Source organism: Sander lucioperca, chromosome 10 (genome assembly GCF_008315115.2).
Source record: "Sander lucioperca isolate FBNREF2018 chromosome 10, SLUC_FBN_1.2, whole genome shotgun sequence".
NCBI classification, from domain to species: domain Eukaryota; kingdom Metazoa; phylum Chordata; class Actinopteri; order Perciformes; family Percidae; genus Sander; species Sander lucioperca.
In genome coordinates this window covers 30,271,962-30,297,454 of record NC_050182.1, presented here as the reverse complement: position 1 = coordinate 30,297,454, position 25,493 = coordinate 30,271,962, and the positions used below count along the sequence as shown (strand labels likewise).

General features: G+C 40.2%; 2 protein-coding genes across 3 annotated transcripts; both read left to right on the top strand.

The window, feature by feature from the left end:
• Positions 1-504: 504 nt before the first annotated feature.
• On the top strand, positions 505-9,496 carry zdhhc18a (zinc finger DHHC-type palmitoyltransferase 18a). 2 transcript variants are annotated; one of them, XM_031298792.2, is made up of 10 exons: positions 506-1,166; positions 1,344-1,504; positions 1,783-1,932; positions 2,703-2,840; positions 2,955-3,006; positions 4,188-4,290; positions 4,395-4,507; positions 5,374-5,473; positions 6,787-6,857; positions 7,563-7,809. In XM_031298792.2, exons 1-9 carry the CDS (start codon positions 931-933, stop codon positions 6,826-6,828), a joined length of 1,095 nt encoding a protein of 364 aa, XP_031154652.1. In that variant the 5' UTR covers positions 506-930; the 3' UTR covers positions 6,829-6,857; positions 7,563-7,809. The 2 variants fall into 2 exon arrangements, with proteins under 2 accessions (XP_031154651.1, XP_031154652.1); XM_031298791.2 differs by lacking the exon at positions 6,787-6,857 and having other exon boundaries at positions 505-1,166; positions 7,563-9,496.
• A 10,625-nt stretch (positions 9,497-20,121) lies between these two features.
• On the top strand, positions 20,122-24,758 carry tent5ba (terminal nucleotidyltransferase 5ba). Its single transcript, XM_031298800.2, has 2 exons — positions 20,122-20,519; positions 23,210-24,758. The coding sequence occupies exons 1-2, from the start codon at positions 20,364-20,366 to the stop codon at positions 24,236-24,238; spliced, it is 1,185 nt and encodes a 394-aa protein (XP_031154660.1). The 5' UTR covers positions 20,122-20,363; the 3' UTR covers positions 24,239-24,758.
• Positions 24,759-25,493: the final 735 nt, after the last annotated feature.

Here is a 25,493-nt window from a genome sequence, read left to right as displayed (position 1 = left end):
AGTAAAAAAGCATATATATGGATATCTGGAATTAAAATTAGGACTAGTGACAATTGGACTGTAGATATCTGAAATTGGAGTGTTTCCATGTAAGAATTATATTGCAGATATGTTGATTTTGGATAGGAATAATGTTATTGTGGATATCTGAAATGACAATTATGGATAGGAAGAATGTAGTTGCGAATATCTGAAATGTTCTTTTTGACTAGGCAAAACTGAATTACAGATATCTGCAACACATATCCAGTCTAGCTGTTAAATGTTAAAATGGCTTGCCACAGTAAGATTTGTATTGTGGATATCTTTAATTAACGTTACCATTCCGACTAGTGAGAATATAATTTTGACTAAGAAAAGTGCTATTATGGATATCTAAATTGTGATTACAGATAGCAGTGTGGTTCGATTAAGTGTTAAAACCATTATAAAATACAGCTATAAAGAGGTTAAAACGGCTTGCTATTAGGCATATACGTGCATACGTCAACATCCACCTCGTGACGTACGTTGGCTGACGGCAACAAAAAAAAGGAAATGTGTAGCTAACGTTACTGCCGCTAAGAGCTTGAGCCGAAGCTCGTCTGTTGGTGTTGGATATTTGATAATAGGCTATTTAATATAACCAAAGGAGTACTAATATTTATGAATGGCTTTAATTTAACTAGCTACCAAAGATGGTAGTTAACCTTGAATCTACTCGGGAACTGATTCAGCTCGTAAAACAGTGCTAAAGAGAAGAATGCCTTTGCTGGTTCGCTAGCTAGCTAGCGTTAGCTTTCAGGATGTGCAGCTGAACGCTAACCGAACAGGCTAAATATCAACGTACAATGACTGCATCTTGAGAGTACCGTCTCTCGAAAACGCGGCGAGAAAGGAGTGTTTTGTGTGTGCCTTTAGCTACCTCCGAACAGTATCGATACTGTTTACATGATGAAGAACTGCGAGTACCAGCAGATTGACCCGCGGGCGCTGTCGGTGTCGCCCTCGTCCGCACAGAACCACACCGAGAAGAAAGTGCAGCGGTCGCGGAGGAAATGGGAAGTGTTCCCAGGAAAGAACAGGTTTTTCTGCGATGGACGGATCATCCTGGCCAGACAGAGCGGTGTCCTTCCTCTGACACTGGGCCTTATTGTTGTCACGTGTGGCCTTTTCTTTGCATTCGAGTGAGTAACTAGAAATGGCCTTCTTTCCAGTGAGACCTGAATGTAATATGAAAGGTCTTTTCTGATGTGCACATTTGTTTCTTGTATTATACGGTGTTTTGTGACAACATACTTAGGGATTAAAGGTGTTTTTAAATACAGGTCAGACTGGAACAAACTTCTCGTTTTCTTTTACAGTTGCCCATTCCTGGTAGAGCATCTGACCGTCTTTATACCTGTGATTGGCGGGGTGCTTTGTGTGTTTGTGCTCATCTCCCTGCTGAGAACCAGCTTTACAGACCCAGGCATCTTACCTAGGGCCACCCCAGATGAAGCAGCAGACATAGAGAAGCAGATAGGTAAGACACACCCTGGAGTTGTGTACTTGCTGTGGGACAGATGGAGTAAAAGAGCTTTGCCATATGGGGAATCTCTGAAGGTTCTGTTTGTTGTTGAACTACATACCAAGACCTAAGCAGCTTACTATATCATGGCTGAAGAGTACAAAAGCCTGACATAGCTTTATTTGTGTTTATTTATTCCGTATTATACAATTTGAGTGCTTAATTGGGTGAACTACTTTGATCAAATGTGCAAATCTCATTAAATCTCTCCCCTTGTACATTTCTATTTCAAGATACCTCAGGATCCTCTACGTATCGCCCCCCTCCGCGAACCAAGGAGATCCTCATCAACCAGCAGGTGGTAAAGCTCAAATACTGCTTCACTTGTAAAATGTTCCGCCCTCCTCGGACCTCCCACTGCAGCCTGTGTGACAACTGTGTGGGTAAGGATGTGGTGGGAAGTTACCACTTATTCCAGCTGCACTAATTAAAATGAACAACTTAATATCATTGCCAAGAGGAACATACCATACTGCTTGGCAGGCAGGTTTCCATTAGTTTTCTTCATGCAGCGCACCTTCCAATGTTAATCTACTGATCTGTGTCTTGAATGCACAATGCTGAAATATAATAAAATCAAAAAGATACAACTAGAAAACCATACTCTTACCTCTTAGACATAAAGTGGGTGGCCTTAAAAGCATTAGGTCATCATTTGGCAAGACAGAGTAAACTGGTCTTTGCAGGTTGAGACTTCAGAGAGCCCCTTTTAGCAGCCTGAAAGGTCTGTCCTATTAATGGATAGGTTCACTTTTTTTTTTTTTAAACATTCCTCATTCATACATGTATGTAAATATGTATCGTTTGTGCTTGCTGTAATAATTTGTCCTCTCTATCTTTGTGTTTCCACTGACAGCGTTTACTTGCTGGCCTGTGGTGGAGGGATAATAACACAGAGAGAATTTCGTACTTAAAGTCTGTGACTTTGGAAGATGCCCACTTTTAGTCTAACTCAGACTCCTGAAGCCTCACTGATAATAAAAAAAATAGCTATACTGTGGAATCTGTTTTTGCACAGAACGAGAACTGTGGATTTTGTCCCCCAATCGCAATTATAATTAATATAGGTTAGGTATTAAGTCTTACTACTATTATACTTTACAACTACTATAACTACCTCTAATCTTTATGTACACTGTTTTTTCACCCTCAGAACGATTTGACCACCACTGCCCGTGGGTGGGGAACTGTGTGGGCAAACGCAATTACCGCTTTTTCTACAGCTTCATCATCTCTCTGTCTTTTCTGACATCTTTTATATTTGGCTGTGTCATCACGCACATTACCCTGCGTAAGTATTCTCAACGTATAAAGACACAAATGCACTCGGTAGTTGTGTGATGTGACGTCTCTGTCATGTTATCAAGAACCACTGTAAGATTTCTTTTGTTTCTTTTCTATCCAGGTTCTCAAGAAGGTAAAAACCTTGTTCAAGCCATTCAAGAGAGCCCTGCCAGATATCCTTTGTACATCCCAAATGTTCACACAATCAACCTGTTTATGAGATCTTTTTAAATTTGCTACTCTTTTGTGTCAACAAATAACACAAGTTGACTGTTGACAAGGCGTTTCCTGCTGCTCCTCAGCCTAAGCCTATGTCTAATAGGATCAGAGAGTTAGCATCCAGCAAAACAGTGCTTTTAGGCAGATGGCTTTCCAGGAGAGGGTTTGCTGCCTCATGTTCTCATGAGATGATGTTAGTGGCTAGACAAATATAGACTGCATGACTACAAAGTGGTTTGATTTGTTATTTACGGACAGGGTTTGGGTTAATTTCCTCATGGTGCGCAGGATTTGCATTACATGTCATCTTGTTGGAGTCTGTGTGTGTGTGTGTCTTTCTGAATTCAGACAGTACTATTTAGAGGTACTTGTAACTTACTTGAGTAATTCCATTTTCTTTTACATCTGATATTCTAATATTGGAAAAATGAACTGCAGTGATATGACGTGGTTGTAGGGCTGGACAGTATATCGATATTATATCGACATCCATATATGAGACTAGATATTGTCTTAAATTTTGGATATCGTAACATGGTGGTATGACACAAGTGTTGTCTTTTCATGGTTTTACAGGCTGCATTACTGTAAAGTGGTGTAATGTTCTGAATTGACCAGACTGTTCTAGCTGTTCTGTTATTTGCATTTACCCACTTAGTCGTTATATCCGCATTATTGATGATTATTTATCTAAAATCTCATTGTGTACATTTTTTTGTGAAAGCACCAAAAGTCAACCCTACAATATCGACATTGATGTATTTGGTCAAAAATATCATGATATTTGATTTTCTCCATATCGCCCAGCTCTAAGTGGTTGTGTGTTATTTGTAATACGATGGCTTCAGAGTTCATGTTAATATCACCCATGTGTTATGTGGAATTTGTTGATGTAGAAATATTTGCAACTAATTGATTCTATGTCTTAATATTGACAATTACATAACTAGTTTTATATCAATAAGGCATGACATTGAGACATACGATGTTGTGCTTTGTACAGAAAGAAAACCTTCCACAGTCTGTTATCTTGACAGATTTGCAGACACAGATTTTAATTAGCTTTAATTGCCATCTTTCTTAAATAATTATTGGTAATAGTGATATTATCATGCCTTGACTCTTCCTTGTGCACTGTGGTGGAGTTGGTGATTTGTTTCTTCTCCATCTGGTCTATTATGGGCCTCTCAGGCTTCCATACGTACTTAGTAGCCTCCAACCTCACAACAAATGAAGACGTAAGTACTCATGCCCGTATATGGTATGATACAGTTCAGTGCATGATTGTTAAAATTGACTTTATCCACTAACTGACAGCTTACTTTATGTATTCACTGTGCAGATAAAGGGCTCCTGGTCAAGTAAAAGGTGTGCAGAGGATTCTGGGAACCCGTACAGTTACAACAGTATTATAACCAACTGCTGTGCGACGTTATGTGGCCCCATGCCACCAAGGTGAGTAAAGATGTCCCCATCCCATAAGCCAGTGTTTCTCAAATGGGAGTAGGTGTTAGAGTGTGGCTCGAGCCGCAATTTTCTGACCGAGCCCGGCCCACGTCCGACAGAGCAGTAACTGAACCCGGCCCGAGCCCGACAGGCATTAAGATATTTATGTCCGAGTCCAACACAGTTAAAATCTCATTTTTTTCTCATACTAATGACACATGTACGTTTGTCTGAGTGCGAAGCCTGCTTTTATTAAGCAACAGTAGGAAGGCATTCGGAAATGTCAACAGATGAGCGCATCAGCACACACGGGGCAACAAGCGCACGTTAACACGTAATAAGCTTTTTTAAATGTAAAATGTTCAGTGCCTTATCGCGCTGATGTGACCGAGCCCGAACCCGAACATCATTTCTAAATATCTGTCCGAACCCGGCCCGGCCCATCAGGTACCGTTGGGTACCGACGGGTACCGACGGGCTCGGTTCGGGTATCCATCCTCTAGTACGTGTACCCCTAGGGGTACTTTAGAGTACTACAAGGGGTACGTGAGATTTTTGCAAAATGCTAATTAAAAAATGTGAGGCATATTTCATAAAATAATTATAATACAATAATGAATAAATTTAGTGATGATTCTAAACATTTGAAATGTAGCATTCAAATGTTGTTTTTTTTTAGTTACAAGGCTGTTGATTAGTAAATCTATCGCTGACATCGCTGTATTGTTCCTCTTTATATTGACTTCTTTTCTACCTGACCTGGTCAGGGGGTACCTGAGCAGGGGGTAACAGGTCATGTACATTCATGACAGTTACAGTGACAATGCATGTACAGTCCATGTTAGTGCATCCTAACACAATCCTCTCTTCTCTAGTCTGATTGACAGAAGAGGTTTCCTGTCTTTTGATGAGGCAATCCCTGCTGCCTCGGAGATGGAGCTGCCTCGCTTCGCAGCCAAGAATGACGCACACATGGTAGGATGAACCAGCGTGTGCTCCCTCCCAAGTCCTGACTGTCCCATAGCTCCTGTGGTGGTGGTGGTGGTGGTGTTGTTGTTGTTGTTGTTAGGCTGACCCTGTGTGCCTTCTCCACTCTGTGTCCACTCCTTCATCCTCCAGACTTCCAGCCTCAGTCCCACAAGTAGAGTTGCGGACATGCAGTACTTTGAATCTGTGCCCAGTGTTATGAAAGTTGTGCATTTAATATGTATTGTTTAATTGTGAATGGACTTTTAGTAGTAGTAGTATCTGATTGGACTTGAACAACATTACTAGGGCTCAGCTTAGAACTGACACGCAATTTAAAGCCAAATATCCACAGTAGAAATGACTAAGTTAGCTCAATTCATACGACTGAAGAGTATCACCATGCAGCATGCTGAAATAACACTGCTGTGTCACTTGTTTGAGCTTGAGAACAAAATGTCTCGGAAGCCACCTGTAAAACAGTTTGGCATCATTGAGTAGTTTAAAAATGCGAGAAAGTTGGTCTGGAGTTTTTACAGCCAGAAAGTTAACCATTTGTTCAGGTGATTGTTAGGTTGCTGAGTCACTCTGTCAGACTGCTTTGGAGAGAGAGAGATATATATATATATATATATATATATATATACAGGTCTGTGCTGTGGGACAGTAAATGTATTCATTGTTGCACCTTTTGATATTTGACTTGTATTTATGTTTGCTTACACTTTGCATTCAACATGTTGCTGTATCTACCTCCTTTGTTACTGTACTACTGGGTTTGCTTGTATGTTGTTGTGAAGGTGTATTTACACAAAGGACTTCATTTCTGCTTTTTACTATAACATGCAGATGGTTTTAGATCATATTTTGTATTTATCAGCACTTTATCACAGTTCATTTGTTCATTCAATATGGTCCACATATCAAAGGTCTTAGATATATTATTAGCTATATTGCTTTAATTTACCGAATCCACTTTTACTTTTTCTATTTTTACGTACATATTTTATTTACCTTAAGTGTTCTTTTTATGTGTTAAATAAACATTATTTTTCTATTTTGAGATTTTGGTCTCTGTTTTGAATTTACTTTGCCTCTTTTTTTTTTTCAAGTCTTCATGTTGCTGAATGCAGCTTTTAAGATGTTTTGTGAAAAGTTGTATTTTCTGAGGTTATTTTATGTTTTTTTTATTTTTTTTTATTTCAGTAGGTATTGATACATATGGGTTTTATTATGAACATTTGTTTCATATGCCTGTAACATCATTGCTAGATGAAAGATCTGACACTCAGTGTTGTACTATATCCATTCCACCCTGCTAGGAGGAGAACTGTCAGGATTTTGCTTTGTCCTGCACAGCCTGAAGGGCACTGCTGCATGTAGACGGTTGATGGTAAGAGTAGGGGTGAACGTTAAACCAATCACAACATCTCTTCGCTTGCCATTCACTGTCTTTTTTCATAACATAGTTTGTGTTAAGGTTTGAAATCGCTGTCATCTTACCAGTTATTTCTTTTTTCAAAGATAGTGTTTTTTTTTTTTTTTTTTGCATAAACACAGTTGGGGCAGATCCTGTGATTGTGTGGTGATGGTGTGGACGTGTGCATTGGCTCACTTGTGAATGGGCATGCTTCACTACCATTCTTTTTCATCCTATTAACATTCTCTCACTCACTCGGTATGGGATGGAGGTCGTGTTTGAAGGCTAATGGACTTTTGTCCTTCGTAGTTAGATAAGAGTTTTTTTACTCATGCGTCAGGCGTTATTGTGCATGCATGGTGTCGCAAGCAAATACAAGTCTGCATAAACTTTATCTCCCTTTCTACTTTTATCAGAGCCAGAAGAAATGGAAAGAAGCAGCTTCTACACAGCATTTCTGTCTTTACCCGTGTTGCACTGTCTGCATCTAGCTCACTTCTTTCATGCTTCTCCATTGACAATGCTGCCATCAGTGCTATCATCTCTTTCACTGTGCTTGATCTAACTAATCATTTGAAACACTTTGCCAGAATGTTCTATATGTGTTTGTGCTGCAGCTCAGCCTTTCATAACACAAACTGATGATGTGGCTCATTTTTCCTTTTCCTCTCCACACAGTGCACTCAGAGCACCAAGGATGTGTTGGAGAGGGTGGTTCACTCTTTTGACTTTCATGGCCTGTGCCCCCCTGGAACCCCAAAGACCACCCCTCTGGGCCTGGAGGTTTCCAGCATGGCAGCACCTTCCACGGAACATTCACCCTCCGCTGGCTGTTCAGGCCAGCACGCCCTCCAGCCTGTGGCCGCTCCTTGCCCTCCATTCAGCAGAAGCAGCAAAAGGAGAGACTCGCTGCACTCCATCAACCCAGCCTTCCGCCTGGCTTCTCCCTCCCCGCCGCTGAGCCGCACCACATGGATCTTAGACGATGCAACCAACATGGGCTTCATCTCGCTACCCTGAGTCCACCCAGTAACCAGAAGAGAACAGGAGGAGTCGTGCACTCAACACCACTCTGAATCACTGGCTGCAAAGGACCTTTTCATAGTGGTGGTCATGCTGTGTGTTGCTGTTTGGTATCTCAAGATGTCTGATAAGTTGATTAAGCATTACCTGGAGGGTTTTTATGTTCTGTGAGTTTTCTCAACAGTGTCCTACTATACTATACGTATGTGTCCTTCAGGATGAAGGTAAATCTTAGTAATACTTGGAAGCACAAAATAGAGATATTTTTTTAACACCTTTTTACTAAGACACCCAGAACATGCCTCCACACCTTCCACAGAACCTCAAGCCATGCGTCGCAGCCGCAGCGTTTAAGTTCCTGCTAATATATTATGCAACCAAGTCTTCAAATCTGGGAATAATTACAGTATGAGTGTGGATGCAGGAAGTACAGAAATAGATTTACCGAACTGGCATGCACTGAATAGTGAGCCATTTCAGGGTTATCAACCCAAAAGTTGGCCTTATGTCATATCCCATCACTTCCTGTCCTCTAGATCTACATCATCCAGTGTCATCAGGTGGATCAGTTTGACAGGATTCAGATGAATGAGCAATCAGAGTTTAAAGAAGGTGCAGTTTTTAATGTTTGCATATCAAGGTCTTTGCTGTATTTTGTGATCAGTTGTGCGTGTCTTGTGTATCAGATGCTCTTATAGGCTAAATGGCAAACATCTTTTTGTGAGGTGTATCGCTTTAAGAGACAATCACTGAAAGAGGATACTTAGAACAGGTAAAACTGAGTGAATTTGTTCAGATATTGTTCATGTATGACTGGATACTGATGATGAAATAGCTCCTCCACATAGTTTATAATAACTATAATAGCTGCTTTATCTACTTTGTTGGATGTCATAAAGTATTTACTGTTATACAAAATCAAATTTGCTGTTCCCCACCAAGACTTGGGTTGCAGTATTCTTCTCTGACGCATGTCTCCTATTAATGTAATCTACTGGGATGCTTTCAGTACGAGTGAGCATCTGTTTTTTCTTTGCCTCAGGGCACATCGACCATACGTTGCCTGTCATGAGTGTGTTGGTGGTTACAGCACAGATTCAACGTATGGACTGTTTCAGCAAGAGTAATGTTTCAGGAATGTTGAGGTCTCTTTTCATGCTCATTTTCATGGCTGTGACCTTTTGCTCTTCTTACAGCATGACACTTAATCTGTGATGGAGTATAATAACAGTAAATAGCAGGCAGTAGTTTGTGCCACTAGGGGGCAGCATGTGAATGAGGATTACAGCCCAGTCAGAGGACAATTTAGTAACCTGAAAACCACTAGAAGAAAGGCCTTTTGATGTTTTATTTATTTTTTGTAATTGAGCATTGAAGCTGGTTAGGGTTATAGTTTGTGAGTTTGTGAAGATTCACGTTGCCATAGTCAGTGGGTCGTTCATCTATCAGTCTGCATCAAGACCCATAGATTTGTTTAGACATTTACAAGCAGTGCTTGTATGAACAAACTTGTTTGTATTTTGTAGGATGTAACAGTGGAACTGTAACATTTGGTCAATAAAAAAATGATCACATTTGTTGATGTGGGATTTTTGTTTGGCTTTTTTTCTTTTTTGATTTCCACAAATAAAAACAGACTTACCATGCAACAGCTTACTTATCGCATAGCAAAACCTTTATTTTAACTACTACGACTTCATACAGACCTGTGTCGAACTATAATGTAGTACAATCGGTTATATTTGGCTTCATCCATTCTGACAGTCTTCGTGGAAACAATGAAGAGGTGCATGTTGACAGATGATCAGACAAGCAACGATCCAGCAATGAAAAGGGTCTGCAGTGAGGACAGCAGCTGGCAGACCTGAATTTGTTCATGATAAAGCTACATTTAGGTGATGGGGTAACCAAACTTTCAGTTCCATGTACTGGTTATGTACAGTATATTATTCACCAAAAGGCAATAAAACAAAATAAGAGTCTGTAAAAAGAAATCTGCCCTGAGAAGTCTTTTGGACTGTGATTTGGGAGATTTTTTTCCCCTTGAAGGTAGCAACACAAAATAAAATGTCAGTGTGGTGAATCGTTTCCTTGGCATTGCTGACGACATGATGTTTATTCTGTTGTCAGGGTTATATTTTTAGGAAGCTCTTCTGCCTGTAATTATTGAAATTGAAAAATGGAGAAAAATAGCCTGAAGGCCAGTGATCGCAACGGATGGACCGTGGCAGCTGAGGTTAGAGTCTGACTGCACTCAGCTGTCACTTCAGTGTGCAGAAAAGTGAGAATGTTGCTTTAAGGTCCTCCAGAAGCACTTTTTTTCCGAAGTGGTGTCTGTATGTGGCAGCTGGTGTCTCCTGTATGCTGGATTCACCTTCCAAATAGGATGCTTTGAATGTACAAGTACAATTGTATGTTTTGTTATTATCTTCTAAATGCAAAACTAGAAACTTAAAATAAAGAATAATTGTATTTGGATTGGATGCAATTTCAGTGTATTTATTTAACTTTATAATACTTAAATTATCTTATTACAATTTTGACAGTTTTTAGATGGGTCATCAGATGACACATGAAGTAAATACAGGAAGAAAAAGATGTGTGAAGAAACTAGTGCTAAAGCTCTGGTTGGATTCAGACAAAGGACGTCCTGGTTGCACAACAAAACAACATATGTGTTGTGATATTCTTAGATGATTTCTTAAGATTTGTATGTATCTATTACATCATTTTACTTCAAAAGACTCTTTGCTGCTGAGGCAAGTCAGTATAGCAACCTGTATATCTTAAGCTAACATAAAACAGATGGTCAGACTTTTGGCTCAATCTCGCAGAAGGGAAAAGCCAAAGCATCACTGCCTCAGCAGCTGTGTTGCATTTTGACCCCATCCCTCCATTGCCTAGAAGACTAAAAATTGATTGTGGAAAAAGAGCAATCTGAAGATGAATTTAAATTAACAACATCAGCAAAGGAACCAGGTCATCAGTGTGTAGTGGGTTTATTTCTCAGCAGTGTTGACATATGGATTATTTGAGTCCTTGCTGGCTGCAGGTGATTATCCGCTCGCTGGAGTGTATCATGGTCTTTAAACCCAACTGGTGTGGTACAGAGACACAGAAGGCCACCCAGTCAGATTTCAGAATAAGAGGATTTATTTACAATAAATCAAAAAGGTGACTATGTTTTACATCATAGAACGGGCAGACAGACTCTTCATTATAAGTGGATTTTATGTATGAGGGCTAAGCTTCTCTTTTTAGTAGATACGTGCCATTATATAGACTCGGCCCAGACTTTATTGTCTAATGTGACACTTTTACTTGGCTGCTGCCTTCTCTTTTCTTGAAATGCAGGAGCAGCACAGTGACCAAACAGCTGGGAAAGCCACCTCTTTCACTTAAAACTAATAAATTCCAGCTCTTCTAAGAAATAATGCACTACCAATTTACCCTCTGGCTGTAATCCACTCAGTGATTCATTGTGCTCGTTCCTCTTCAGCCAGCCACATTTGGCCCTGCTGTCATGTGTGCAGTCCATGGGGTGCAGCCGTGTGTCACACTCTCACAAGTCTTTTCCTCATCGCTTGCTGAGTCTGACCAGAGCTGAAGTGAAGCACCTCTGTGAACAAAACAGGTGACTCACAGTCAGGGCCGCTGTCAACATCACTTGCTGCTGTGAATTTGAGAGCTAAAAGTGTGTCTCTGTGCTGGGCAGTGAAGCTGGATATAATTAACCCTGTACTGAGCAGAACTAACCAGCTGCCAGCAGGGATAGTTTGTTGCCACTGCCAGTGAAACATGAAACAAGTGAATCCTCTGGGCAACTTAAAATTTTTCAATCCTGGATGTTGAATTGTAACAAAACTAAACTACATACTTGTGTTTTCCTAAAAGTGGATTTATGCCACAAAGGATGTTGTTGACCTCCTAACAAGGCAGATCCACACTTTGCAACTCATGCATCCTTGCTGACACTAAATGCAATATAGATTTCCTCATAGAATATCCATGGCAACGTGGGCACGCCTGTGTGTGGAGTTTGGTCAGTACTTAACCATATGTTTGTGTACTGCTTTTCCGGGGAAGTCTCTGGGTGTGACAGTTTCTGTGTGAACATATGAAAAAGCACATTAAGCTTATGTAGATCAGTGCAGTGTCATTCATTGGTTGGTTTGTGTATTAGTAGTTTGTTGACCGATCCAATTTGTTTAAAGATTACCGAAGAGTCAGTGCACGGTTACAGAACTGACTGTACAGCTAACTGTACATAGGTTATCAAAGGTCAGTGAGATAATTGTTTTGCAACTACAGTATTACTATTGTTGTATATAAGAGTCTTGGTCTTGATATGTACTGTAGGTCTTGATTATGACCCTTTATCTTTCAAATAGTTATTAAAAACAATTTCCACTTTTCCAAGATACAATATCTGCAATATTTTGTTTTTTTAATTTAGCGTGCAGATTAGATAAGTAAAAAGACGTGACATATCCACGGTTCTTGCAGTGGAAAAACGTTGGCTGTGTGTGGTGAAGTGGAAGGAGCTCCCCTTGGAAACCTGAATATGTGGCATGGAGCTGGATTAATGTACCAGGGTACCACAGGGTGAGACCTTATCACAGCAACCGTTATCATGCCGACTGTTAGATAAGGCCTATAAATGATAAATGCTTTGGTTGCTGAATGATCATTTGCCAGCATATAAATCATCACTGTTTTTGTTTTCAAAGCAACAGTGTCTTGAGTAGTAGTAGTCCGACTGATTTTGAAAATAAATATTCCAATGATCTCTTTTCATGTCCACACATTACCTTTACTGTAAAACATGAAAGAAACATCCGTTAGAAAGAAACATCTTCTGCATCAATGTTCACATTTTTCTGTAACATAAACCATGTCAACATTCAGTATCTATCACTCACACTCACACCATGACAGCATAGGAATCATATTAAGCACAATTTTATCATTTTGAAAAATGGAAATGTGTGATCCTTAGTGGAATTGTTGGGGAAAAGAACAACTACTACAAGAGTCAGTGAAAATGACTCTTGAAAATAAATACAACTTTAAATACCTTTTGATTAAAATTGATCACTTTATATTAGTTACTTATTATGATTTTAGAAAATCTACAATAAGCACATACGATACAATGCATTGTTATATGGTAAATGAAACCACCCAAAAGTATGTAAACATTTAAAATGAACTCTACTGCAGCTATCTGCTGATAATACTTCTGTACTTTTGCTGAAGTTAACTTTTAATGCTGGATGTTACTTCTGTAATATTTATAGTGTAGTATTAACTTAAGTAAAATATCAGAATATGTATTCCCCCACTGGCTTTAATATTATTAGGTAATATATTAGTGTATGGATCTTTAGGCAACCATACTGTAGAAACACATACATTGTAGTAATGGGGTTATGTACAGATGATTGTTGTGCAATATAAGCTGCTGATATTCATTTACTTGGTCATGGCCCAGGTTTATGAAGCAACGACAATAAAGTGAGAGGGGAAAGGAGGTGGTGCAAGGTGACGGACATGTAAATCTTGAATGCTGGGTAACTGAAAGGGCATGACCAGACATATTCCCAGCATGCTTGACTTACACCAAAGGCCACGGTGCAGCTTTACGAGGAAATAACGGGTTAAATGCTCCACATCGCTTATCTTGTGTACCTATGTTACTTAAAAAGACATTATGTAAAGGGGAGAAAGGTAGGAAAGAAAGACACACAGAGAGAGATGTGTTTTATATTATTAAAAGACAATTTTTTTAATTGCACAGTGAAATGTTTGGCACTGGGGTGTATGTCGAGTGGCCTGTTGAGCCCCTCTTGCTGCAGTATGTAACTCAGAGAAGCTTTTGGCCATGTGTGCAACATGCCTGCCTCATGCCTGCTTTCAGTTACAGCACTACATAAATCTCAACCCTTCACCAGAAAACCCCTCCCGGATCTTTCAAAACTATGGAAACCAAGACAGGTTTGTTTTTGTTCAACAGCTTTTTTTGCAATCGACATTCCCAACCACCTGTCATTTGGAACTCTGATCATGATTAATCTAATAAGTGTACTTTGTTCTTTTGATATCATAAAGTTGTTTTGTAGCTCTTGGAACATCCAGCTGGCTCTCTCTGACCAGCTGCATGATGGGATGCACTTTTGACTGATCCTATAATCCTTCTAGGAGGAGTATTTAAGAAATCTGGATGATGATCTAAGAAATGTGCTGCTTACATATTTTTTTAATTAGTGGCTTATTTGGACAAAGGTTTTAACCTAACTGACAGAGTCTGCTGTTTTCAGAGCAGTATCAGTTACATGGTTTGATCATGACCTGTTTACCAGACGTCGCCTGAGGGAACTGTTCCATATCACTGCTGTGCTTAACCCCAAAGGTGTCCAGTGAATCGACACAATCGCTCCCGACATGTTACACTCTTTATCGGCCCTCGGGCTGAGTTATTCTCTCAGCTACTGGATGGGGGGGGCGAAGAAGAGAATTTCTGGGAATGAAATCAGAGCACGCTGCTAAATAGGGGTTCCCTCTCACTTCTGGTAAATGCTCCAGAGAGGGGAAAGAGCCAGTTCTCTTCTCTGTAAACTTAAAAAAAAACCGTCCACACCAGGCACATGTGTTGAGAAAATTACAGAACATGTTTATTTTATAAGCTTTTATGGTTACATTTTGTTGACTCAGTGGTATCTGCATATTGTAGGCAGCTGTCAGCTTGTTTCTATGTCCATGTAGTGTAGTTGGTAGCATTTGATCAGGGGAGAATAATACAAGAGTGAAAACCCACAGGGAACCATTCATCTACCAACAGCAACGCTGAGAAGTGAAGCAAACTGGGGTTTATTTTCTTTTTGCGTAGTATTTGACATTGTAATATGCAACAGGGACCCTACATGTCCTATTGGAGTGAGTGTTGGACTGTTGCACAACATGATTGAAGCTCCAGTTAAGGAAGCTTATCCAAGTTAGGACGTCCCAGACACCGAGGAGGTAATGGTGTTTTATTACCAGGGCCATACCTTCCTCTCTTCTACACGTGCTCCTCTATAAGCAGGAATAGGTCACGTGTGAGATATTCATTGCTTAGCTGAGAGTTTGAGGAAAAAAAAGAAAAATATATTCTGTATAGATGCAGGAGAAAATGTATGCACAACTTCCCCAGTTCTCAGTTCCACATCACATGAGCTGAGAATTTATTGGGGAAATAAAAAGATTGAATCGCATTTCTTATCTTTCCTTGTTGTGTACCTTTGTAGTCTATATATCCATGTTTCTAAACACTCAGCCACTTACATTTTTTCTCTTTCTATGATGTATTTGATGTTCTTTCACGCAGCTTCAGTCTCAAACCTTTTTTTTATTTCCCTATTCACCGATTCAAACAGTAAAGTAGTAGCCTTTCACTGTATTTGTTCAGAGTGCTTCAACTATAAAATAACCTCTCTTAATTAGAGATACTGCCACAGCTGTAGCATAACTATGGACCTGGGATCTTGTAGAAAATGCTAGAAAATAATATCACAGCTCTCAGTGTTGAGTAAATTAATAATAATTAAAAAAAAAACTCATCCTATAACATAAAACCATTTCCAAAATGACTCATTGGATCATGTTTATTATCAAAACCAGTCTTAACATACCAGCAATTTTTGGGAAATACTATATAATCACTAATCACACATCTAAAATCAGGTTTGGGCCACAACAAGGCAACATAAGTCATAATTTGATTTCAGTCCAACAATAGGAACAGAGATTACAACAGATCAACATAAAATAATGTGTCTGTATGTGAATAATGTAAGTATTTTTTTATTTCAGTGTGCAGGTGTGGACAAAGCAGAGAGCTGAGGTATAATGCCACTTGAATCTTTAGTGTATTTTGGTGTGTGTGTTTTTTTCTCCAGCAGCACTACTGTAATCAATCAAGCAGGCAGCGGAGGCCGAGGGAGTCTGACGTCAGAAGCGCAGCTGCTTGCGTAACCTCACTCCGCTGTCCCATAGATTTGTCATCCGAAACAATCTGGAAAAGTAAACCCAACCACTCTTATCATCACACACTCTCTCTAGCAGGTATAGCCCCTGGGGCTCAGTCTGACTGGTCAACTCAACCTGGTTATCTGCTGCCATGGCAGACTGAGCCTGAAAAGCAACCCTGATAGAATCAAACTGCTTATTCATTCACAAAATTAAAGTAGATTTTCTAAATTAAACATGCAGTGTAATGTTTGGCATGCAATGGAATAGCAGCAGCTGCATCACTATTTTAGCTTTGACAATACTGTCTACAGTTAGATATGGTGCCCACTCTAATAATAGCAAACAGTTGGTCTTTAGTATAACATGTCTGCAGAAGAAAGATGAGGGAAGTCTTCTTGGAGAAATAATTCACTTAGATTGTATTGGGCCCTGACAGACTAGTAAGAAAAGAGCTTCACAAGTCATCCTGTGAGCATTATCTGTCTTCCCACGATTGATCATTGTGACACCTTGCTGCTTGCTGTTAGCCAACATCGATTTTCAGCCAAGCTTTTACAACACAATGTCACAGCACAAAAGCCTGTTCCCCTGCATTGTTCCTCTTCCTGTCGCTGCCACTGAGACAAAGACAGATAAAGATATTTGACAACAACCAAAATGATCTGCCTTTGAGCTAAAGTCTTCAACAGACTTTCATTGATGGTCTTCTATATCATGTACTCAAGACTACCAGATTGTTTCATAATGTTTGATCATGGTGGAACATACACCTGTCTAATGCATTATTTGTTAAAGGTGTGTTTAAATACTGGCTATCTCACCACGCCTACTAGACTCACAGTCTCAGTTGTCATGGCTTCAGCAGGATGTCAATTTAGGGATAAACAGAGGATCTAGTGTCATTGACATGAATTAACAAAAGGTAAAATACACAAAGCAGTGAACACATTTAATTTTTTCTGAAAGTTGTGTTAATTGTTTTTGCATGAATAAATTGACTTCAGATCCGATTGACTCCCTCTGACATGAGGCTATCAGGGAACCTGAGAATGTCAAGTGGCCTGACATTTATCTCCTGTCATTGTTCTCTCATTCCCAAGTGTTTCACATTCAGGTAAATGCTGGTTCTGCTCCCAGGATGCACAGCTGCCACATGGGGGGTTATTTATAGTCAGATGACGCACACATCACATCGGCACCAGGCAGGATCCTCAGCTGGAGAGGCCTCTGCCCAGCTGCCCGACAACCGCTGATGCGGTTTCCGGGGAAACAGTATTATGTTGACATCATAGCATTTAAAGTGATCTTCTGTGTTGACCAAATCCACAGTACGTCTACGACCCCGACCTCTCAAAGCTTTGTGAGACTCAACTTCCAGCTGTGTGTTGTGGACAACAGTGTGAACTAAATACCCACACAGACGTGTAGGGAGAATGATGTGAGTGCCTGAGTGCGTAAGAGTGTGTCCGCCTATCTGTTTTATTATATGCATCACTAAAACCCCACACAGATCAATCATGAAATGAACTTTACTCACTTGAAAACATTTACATGCACACTAACATGCTGCGTATGTGCATGACTTGTTAGGGATCTTATAAATTATGACATATGTGGGTCATTTTAAAAGAGGAAATTACTGAATTGTATTGTTTCCTGGTAAATTACATACTGGCAGAATCTTCTGAAAGAGTCTGTTATTGTGAGTAATGTTGATGTGACCACAGTCCACTCCTGTAAGAATGAGACAGAGAAGACAGAGATTCGGGAAATTCAGAGGTGTCAAATAAACTGAAGGACACTGGATGGACCATTACATACAGTATTGCTGCAACCTATATAAGCTGACATATGTTAGACTAGAGGAATGTGTCTGTATGTTTCTGTCGCTGTACCAAAACCAATAAAAAAACACTCTGCCCCAAAGATAAGGAGGCAGAGTGGAAAGAAGTGGCAGTGTGTTATCTAATAACGTAAATGGAAAGCTTAAAGGGCATCACAGGTTATCAAAGCCTTTTCATAAACCCCTGCACAATCATGAGCAAATTGAATGAATAATTGTTTGTGTGGTTGTACTAGCCTTTAATTTTCCAGTGGCTGAATAAACAAGAAAGTCAAAGGTAAGGCCGCTCCACTTTGAATATGGGCATCTATTAAAAATGATAAGGAACTATTAAGATGTGTGATCAGCAAGCAACATTTTAAAGGTTAAATAGCCTCCTATCATCGTTTAAATACTCTGCGGTTATCAAACAGCTTTTGGATTTCAGTGAAATAGATGATAGATTTACAGAAAGTTTTATGGAGTCTGTTTTATGTATCAGGTAAGAGGCTGCACTGCACATGAGTTCTTTTAAATTATGAACATAACAGTGAAACTAGAAAAACCCATGCATTTGTATTGTCTTGTATATTTTACAGTATGTTTTATTGGCATAATACAGGAGTTTTTTTCTCTCCAATGTTGGCGTGGATCAGATGAAGACTATACTGCCCTACAAAGCCAAAATGTAGTTAGGCAAAATTGAGGTAAGACCAGAAAAGCACTTTTGTTATGTGTTTTACATATAAACATACTATGCTATAAAAAAAGATGCAAAACAGCATGTTAAATGTGCAAGAACTACCAAACCGACTGCAGGGACTCCCCCTAGGCTAATGCTAGCTGGCGAGATAGCCTTTGGTAAAGATAATTTACCCACTTTTTCCTGTTTCATACAAAAATAGATACATTTTGAAGCTCCAACATCTTAAGTTGAGTGTTTTATACCACATGAAGAATACAGTAGATCATCATAATGGAGAGAAAAAAGTAGCACGATATAAGCTAGTCCTGCTAACAGCTAACTAGCCTAGCTTATCAGGCTATCCGTAACTGTTGTCGCTGCAGCTTTTGACTCTTGTGGAATTTATGTGATTTCATGTGGTTAAGCTAGTTTTAATCACATATTTAAACATATTCGATTAATTAGTTCAAAGCTGAAAGCTGACGAGACTTTAGATTGTTCAGTATCTACAGTAGCCTGTAGACATTTATTTTATGTTAAGTCTGTGATAGTGATTAATAATCAGCATAAAAGGGAATACAATTTACAATTTCTTATACAGTTTGGCTAAGAGCCTTCAAACTTTGTCTCTTAGACGAAAGCAGTGATAGGGACTGTATACAGACTGAATAGTAGGAGGTAGGCCTATGTGCTATAGTTTTCTTTTAAATATTTGGGTTTTGCACATAATCTATATATAATTCTCATTCGTTTTAAACATCATATATATAGATTTTAAAATTATTAATTGTATGTACAGTATTAATGAAATGAATGTTCATCATGTAATGTGTTATTTATTGTAACTATGTCAGTTGTGGACCTCAGGAAGATTAGCTGATTGCCATGGCATCCTCTAATGGGGGTCCTTTAAATAAACAAATAAATACACTTAAGGAAAGGGCCATGTATGCATTATGCTCTGTTTATGATGATATTGTATAAAGCGGAAACAGGAGAAAAAAAAAGTTCAGAAAAGTAAGTTGACACAACAAATAAGGAAATAGGAAATGCAGAAAAAAAACATACTTCTTCTAAACAAAATTATAAAACTGGTGGCAAGTAGACAATGGTTTGTTTAATTAGTTAGTAAATTTGGCTTGTCACTGGAAAGTTACTAGGATGAGTTTTCTGGATAATCTTGCTAAGACAAAGTAACTTGTAGCTGCTGTTGAAATGCCCTCCAGCAAGGCCTTTTTCTCCTGCTTTGGAGTGCTTATGTTTGTCTCTGTCTATCTATGCTCATGGAGTGTAGGATCTTATAGCAGGGCGTTGCAGGAAAAAAAATCCTGCATGCTCTGCAAACGTTCCCTGGTCAAATAAAGAAATACATCATAGGAGGGAAAGTATAAATTGTGTTTGCACAGTTGTAATCTGGTCCGTCATTATTACTTATCTGACATAAATCACCAAATAGTACATTAATAAACGCTCATTTCTAATGGTGTTGCAGCTTTAAATCAAAAGATCATTAGATTATAAGACTTGTTTGAGGGAAAACCCTGTCAGCATGCAGCCTGCACCATGAGCAGAACAGAGGGGAGGAGGCTGTCAAATGCGTCACATGAAGGAAGTTCTCTGCAGACAGGGCGTCCATAATCAATGACCAAACACAGCAGCCAATCACAGGGCGCATGCTAATAAGGAGGTTTTAAACCCTCTGATGAATAGGCTCTTTGCAGACTGACCGGATTTTAGCGGCACACACCGGAGGAAACGGCTGAACTCACTGACTCTAAGTTTTTCTACTCTTCACCTCTACATTACTAATCGGAGCGCCTCACCGCTGACATCCACAGGAATATCTCTCTTGTGTTGAAGAGATAAGAGCTAGGTTGAGAGAAAGCGCTGATTTACATTCTGCAGATTAGTTTTTTTTTTGGTGCAAGTTAACATCGCCATGTCTTGCGGTGATGTGTCGGATCAGAGTCGGCGGTTCTGTGTGTTGTCTTGGGATCAGGTGCAGCGCTTAGACTCGATCCTGGGGGAGGCTGTCCCCATCCACGGCCGAGGAAACTTCCCCACTCTGTCCGTGCAACCACGGCAGATTGTTCAGGTAGGCTACTAATAACACATTCACGTACTCACTTGTGCATTCCAACATGTTTACTTATTTATTAGTTGCAGATTTAAGTTTGAGCATGGGGATCCATCATTTTTTTTTAGAGTTGGTTAGAATCACATATTTAAATGCATAAAAATGAAATTGAATAGGCATTAGGCTGCAGCTGGCTATCCTTCAGGTGGGTAGTTAACTCTTATACATATCCTCTCACTGTGAGATGTCTCACCAGGGGAATGGAATATTAAAATAAATCTGTACTTTATTTGTCTGGAACGCCCTTGGAAACCTCTCTAGGACCCCTGGTTGTCTCCAAACCCCAAACCAAGGATATAACCTATAGTTCTTTGGATCCTTCCTTGCTTAATTATATTCCCATGACCCATTAGGCTACATCATCATTTTGTCTGGTCAGTTTCCTCTTTTTGGGGCAAGCTTGATTTTCGACTCCTAATTTCTTCCCAGCACTGTATTTCTTCAGTGATCATTCTTTCAAAAATATCTGCAGGCAAACTATGCTGTATATCTTAATGACTAAAGTGAAGTAAACATTTTATTACAGACAGCAGAATGAAAAAATTAAAAGGTATTCTTCCTTCAGATTTTACAAACAGGCTGGGGGAAACAGTGAGGAATATATGGTTACAACTCCCCTGGTTTGATGGAAAATGTATACAGATGTGTGCCAAAGTCCCTCCACATTTCCAGCCACATATAGGCTACATTGTGGCTGGATCACATTTCACTTCTCCTGGCGTCCCTACATAGTTGGCTATGCATTAAAGTGTAAGTTAAATGCCATGATAGAATTTCAGAATGAACATAGTGGATTCCTAAGTTGAGTCAAGAAATGTCTCTTGTAAAAAATTTTTTTTCCTATTTCATTTACACATTGACATATTTAAGATGAGCTCAACAAGCCTGTGAAGCCCAGGGCTTCATGCTTGTGGTTGGAGAAAGATGAATGCCCCATTGAGCATGCAGGAGGCTTAAATGCAGGTTTGAGCCCCAAATGTGGGGACTGTTTCCCCTGGATTTGTGGAAACCCCATATCATTTTATTTAGCTCAAATCTGCCATCTGCCACATCGATTTATTTAGTGGTTGGCTGAACATCGATCACCAGTGAATCTCCTGTCATAACAACCTAGACCGAAGCTATTTAGCCTAAATGTTTATTTAATGGGTTTTGTGGGTCTTCTGTTAGGCACCACAGGAGGCATGACTGAGAGTGTGGACCTTTGTCCTGCTGCAGGTTTAGAGAGATAGACAGGCCGCTAACATCAGACTGCAGCATCATGAAGCTAGAGTCCAAGGAGTTACAGGGCTGTAAATGTAGATCTAAGATAACAACACTCTCTGTTCTTAACAACTTCACAGCTTATGAGTGAGACACTGTACTTTACAGCTCCTTGCACTTTTGCAACTTTTTATTAATTTTCTTTTTCTCAAGAAGTGAGACAGACTTGACAAGATTTGTAAAGCCAGCAGAGGCTTAACCACTCACTTTCAGTCAAGTATATATGACTACCTGTAATCGGAGGGCAGAGGAAGGAAAGGTGTCAAGTGTAGAGCTGACCCTGAATTTGGCTCTGACTGCGCTGACATATCAGGCCGACCACAGAAGCACACAAAGATCACAATGTTATTGCTTCTGACTGGAATTTGATTACAACGCAATAACTGCCAAGTTATGCAATTATAATTTTGTTCCTTTACACACTCCTGTGTGGAGAGTTGATTTGCCTTCAAATGTTTGTTTGTCCGTAGCCTGACCCAGTATGTATAAATAGAGCCAGCTTGTTATCTGATCACCATGGGAGAGAGAGTTACCAGACACTAATCTGACAGGTCAGTGCCACTAGGGAGATTTAGGATTGTGCGTGAGTGTGTAACAACTCATTTGTGCTGCAGGTTTTACTGTTTGAATTGTAAGCAATTATTATTTGCTCAGTGGAAATGCTTGTGGAGTCAGAGTGTCTCTTACATGTGCAGTTTGTCAGACGTTTATTGGTTTTGTTTGGAGAACAGTGTTTTTATGGCACAAGTGGACTGTCATTTCCCTTCAGGCAAGGAAGCTAAATCTACAGTATGTTTGATGTCTTATTTCAGACATCATTTGCTCGCAGTGATGTAGGCACACCCTGTCCAGCTGTAGATCATCCTTCTCCAATGTGGCCGCACTGAGGCGAGACAGTTTAGACATCTCACAGGTCACTGGGACAGAGGAAGGGAAAAGCTGCTGACCCTTAATGACCTGAGGTTGTGACGTTTAGCCTGAAGCAAGTTTTTGCACACTGGTGTTCACTTTCTTGGTTGCAGTTCATGATTCTAAATCTTATCACTGTGTTTGTGATCAGATAAGATAATCTGACCCAGTGGGAGATGGACCCGGAGCACAGACTCAATAGCTCTGCTGCTCATTGTTTGTGCTCTTCAGGTTTCATTCAGACTAAGGCTGATGATGAAATGGACTTTTGTGAGCAGCGGTATTGATCTTGCCTTCACAAGCTATTGATTTCCACTAGGCCCATGTGGAGCTTATTTGGACATATTCCAAGTCTTTTTATGTGTATATTTCTTTCATAATTTCTTTGACTCTCATTTTATAAAAGAGAACCTGTATAAATGAATGTATATCATTAATGACATGCTGTGTCTCTGTCTCGTCCCTGTCCTGTCCAGGTGGTGCGGGCGAGGCTGGAGGAGAGGGGTGTGTGCGTTAAGGACGTGAGGCTGAACGGCTCGGCTGCCAGCTATGTGCTCCATCAGGATACTGGGTTGGGCTATAAGGACCTCGACCTGATCTTTGGCGTGTCTCTGAAAGATGATCAGGCTTTCCGTCTGGTGAAGGACGTCGTGCTGGACTGCCTGTTTGACTTCTTGCCAGCCGGGGTCTCTAGGGAGCGCATCACGGCACTGACTCTCAAAGAGGCCTATGTACAGAAACTGGTGAAAGTCTGTAATGACACGGACCGCTGGAGCCTCATCTCGCTGTCCAACAACACAGGAAAGAATGTGGAGTTAAAATTTGTGGACTCTTTACGGCGGCAGTTCGAATTCAGCGTGGACTCCTTCCAGATTTGCCTCGATTCTTTGCTCTTATTTGACCGCTGCTCAGAGACGCCCATGTCTGAGAGCTTTCACCCCACTGTGGTCGGAGAGAGTGTGTATGGGGACTTCAAGGAGGCCATGGAGCACCTGTGCCAGAGGACCATAGCTACACGCAGCCCGGAAGAAATCAGAGGGGGCGGCTTATTGAAGTACTGCCACCTGCTGGTGCGAGGGTTCACACCCTCCTCTGAGGCGGACATGAAGCACATGCAACGCTACATGTGCTCGCGTTTCTTCATTGACTTCTCTGACATAAGAGAACAGCAGAGGAAACTGGAAGCCTACCTGCAAAACCACTTTGCTGGCATGGAGCACAAACGGTACGAGTGCCTGATGACTCTTCACGAAGTAGTGAACGAGAGCACCGTGTGTCTGATGGGCCACGAGCGGCGCCAGACGCTCAGCCTCATCTCCATGCTGGCGTTGAAGGTGCTGGCTGAGCAGAATGCCATCCCCACTGTAACTAATGTCACGTGTTACTACCAGCCAGCTCCGTACGTGCAGGACATCAACTTCAGTAATTACTATATTGCACATGTGCAGCCGCCACAGGTTTCACCGTGCAGTAATTCATATCGGACGTGGCTGCCCTGTAGCTGAACTGGCTGTGGTAAGAGCAGAGGTGTCTCAATCGCTCTTTATCTTTCAAAGGAAGGGGACTGGAAAAAAAAAAGAAAAAGAAACCTATTTTTGCCAAATGTGACTTGACTAAAACAATCCTGTGCTGCTGTACATCTGATTGAGCCAATGCATACATTTTTCTCACTTGTATTCTCTTGCAAAACATCTGTAAGATTGCTGGTCATTTCTGAGATGTAGTAGTATTAAAGTCTTTATTAAGCTTTATATATGTCAAAAATACATTTTTATGGAAACACACATTGAAGCTGGTGTTATTTTCATACTCTGGCTTTATTTTCTTTTTTAATTACATACTGGACCAAAGATGTATTTGTTGTTCAGAAAGGGAATGTTGTTATGATTCCAAGTGCCTAAAATGAACCATGAAAAACATCTGTAAAATGAGAACTGTGCATTCAGTGTTTTTTAGATTACTCTGTCTCTCTTTTCAGGAACAGAATCATTCAATTTTGTGAGATTAAAAAAAGGAAAAACTACAGTTTTTTGTATGGTGGTTATTTTATTTTAACCGTTGCCTACAATGATTGGTGATCTTTTAATCTTCAGTTCTAAGGGCTGCAGTTAGTTTAAACTGGTAATTATCAGAACTGCTTCCCCATTCATACAGTCAACTTGTATGTTCTCACATGACTTTTGTCCTATCTTGCTGTGGATGCATGGGATGGATGAGAGGTAGTTTATCCTACACTTGATAAGCTGATGACAACCAGGCAGCCCATTTCCAGTAACAAGGCCCATTGAAATGCATATACTGATGGCTGGAGTGAGTTGCATTTGTTAAACTGGGGCTGAGGATCCATTACAATCTGAGGACATGAACCATAAGGAGGCTTTTCTAAAGCACAATGGCTTCTCTCTCCTCTGTGATACTAAAGCTTTTTAACAAAGACTGGCCTGTTCTCCCACCCATGTTACCACTGGAAACCCTGCCCTGTTTGCTTGACTGATTCCATATCCATGTCATTTTGTCTGAGTCAAAATCAAAAATATTTGCAGGCATAGCTAGAATGGTAAAGTTTGTTAAAAGACCAGGATAGTCGAAACGACAAAGCTCAGATTATTAGCAGACCTCGGATCTTCACAAGCCTTGCTAGTCACATTTGGTCCAATATTTACATCCACTGTACAAAGTCAGAATAAAAAAAATATCCTTTTCCACATTGAACTCTAACTAGTTATTTAAGTTGGGGGTGAAAGACAGTACTAGAAATGC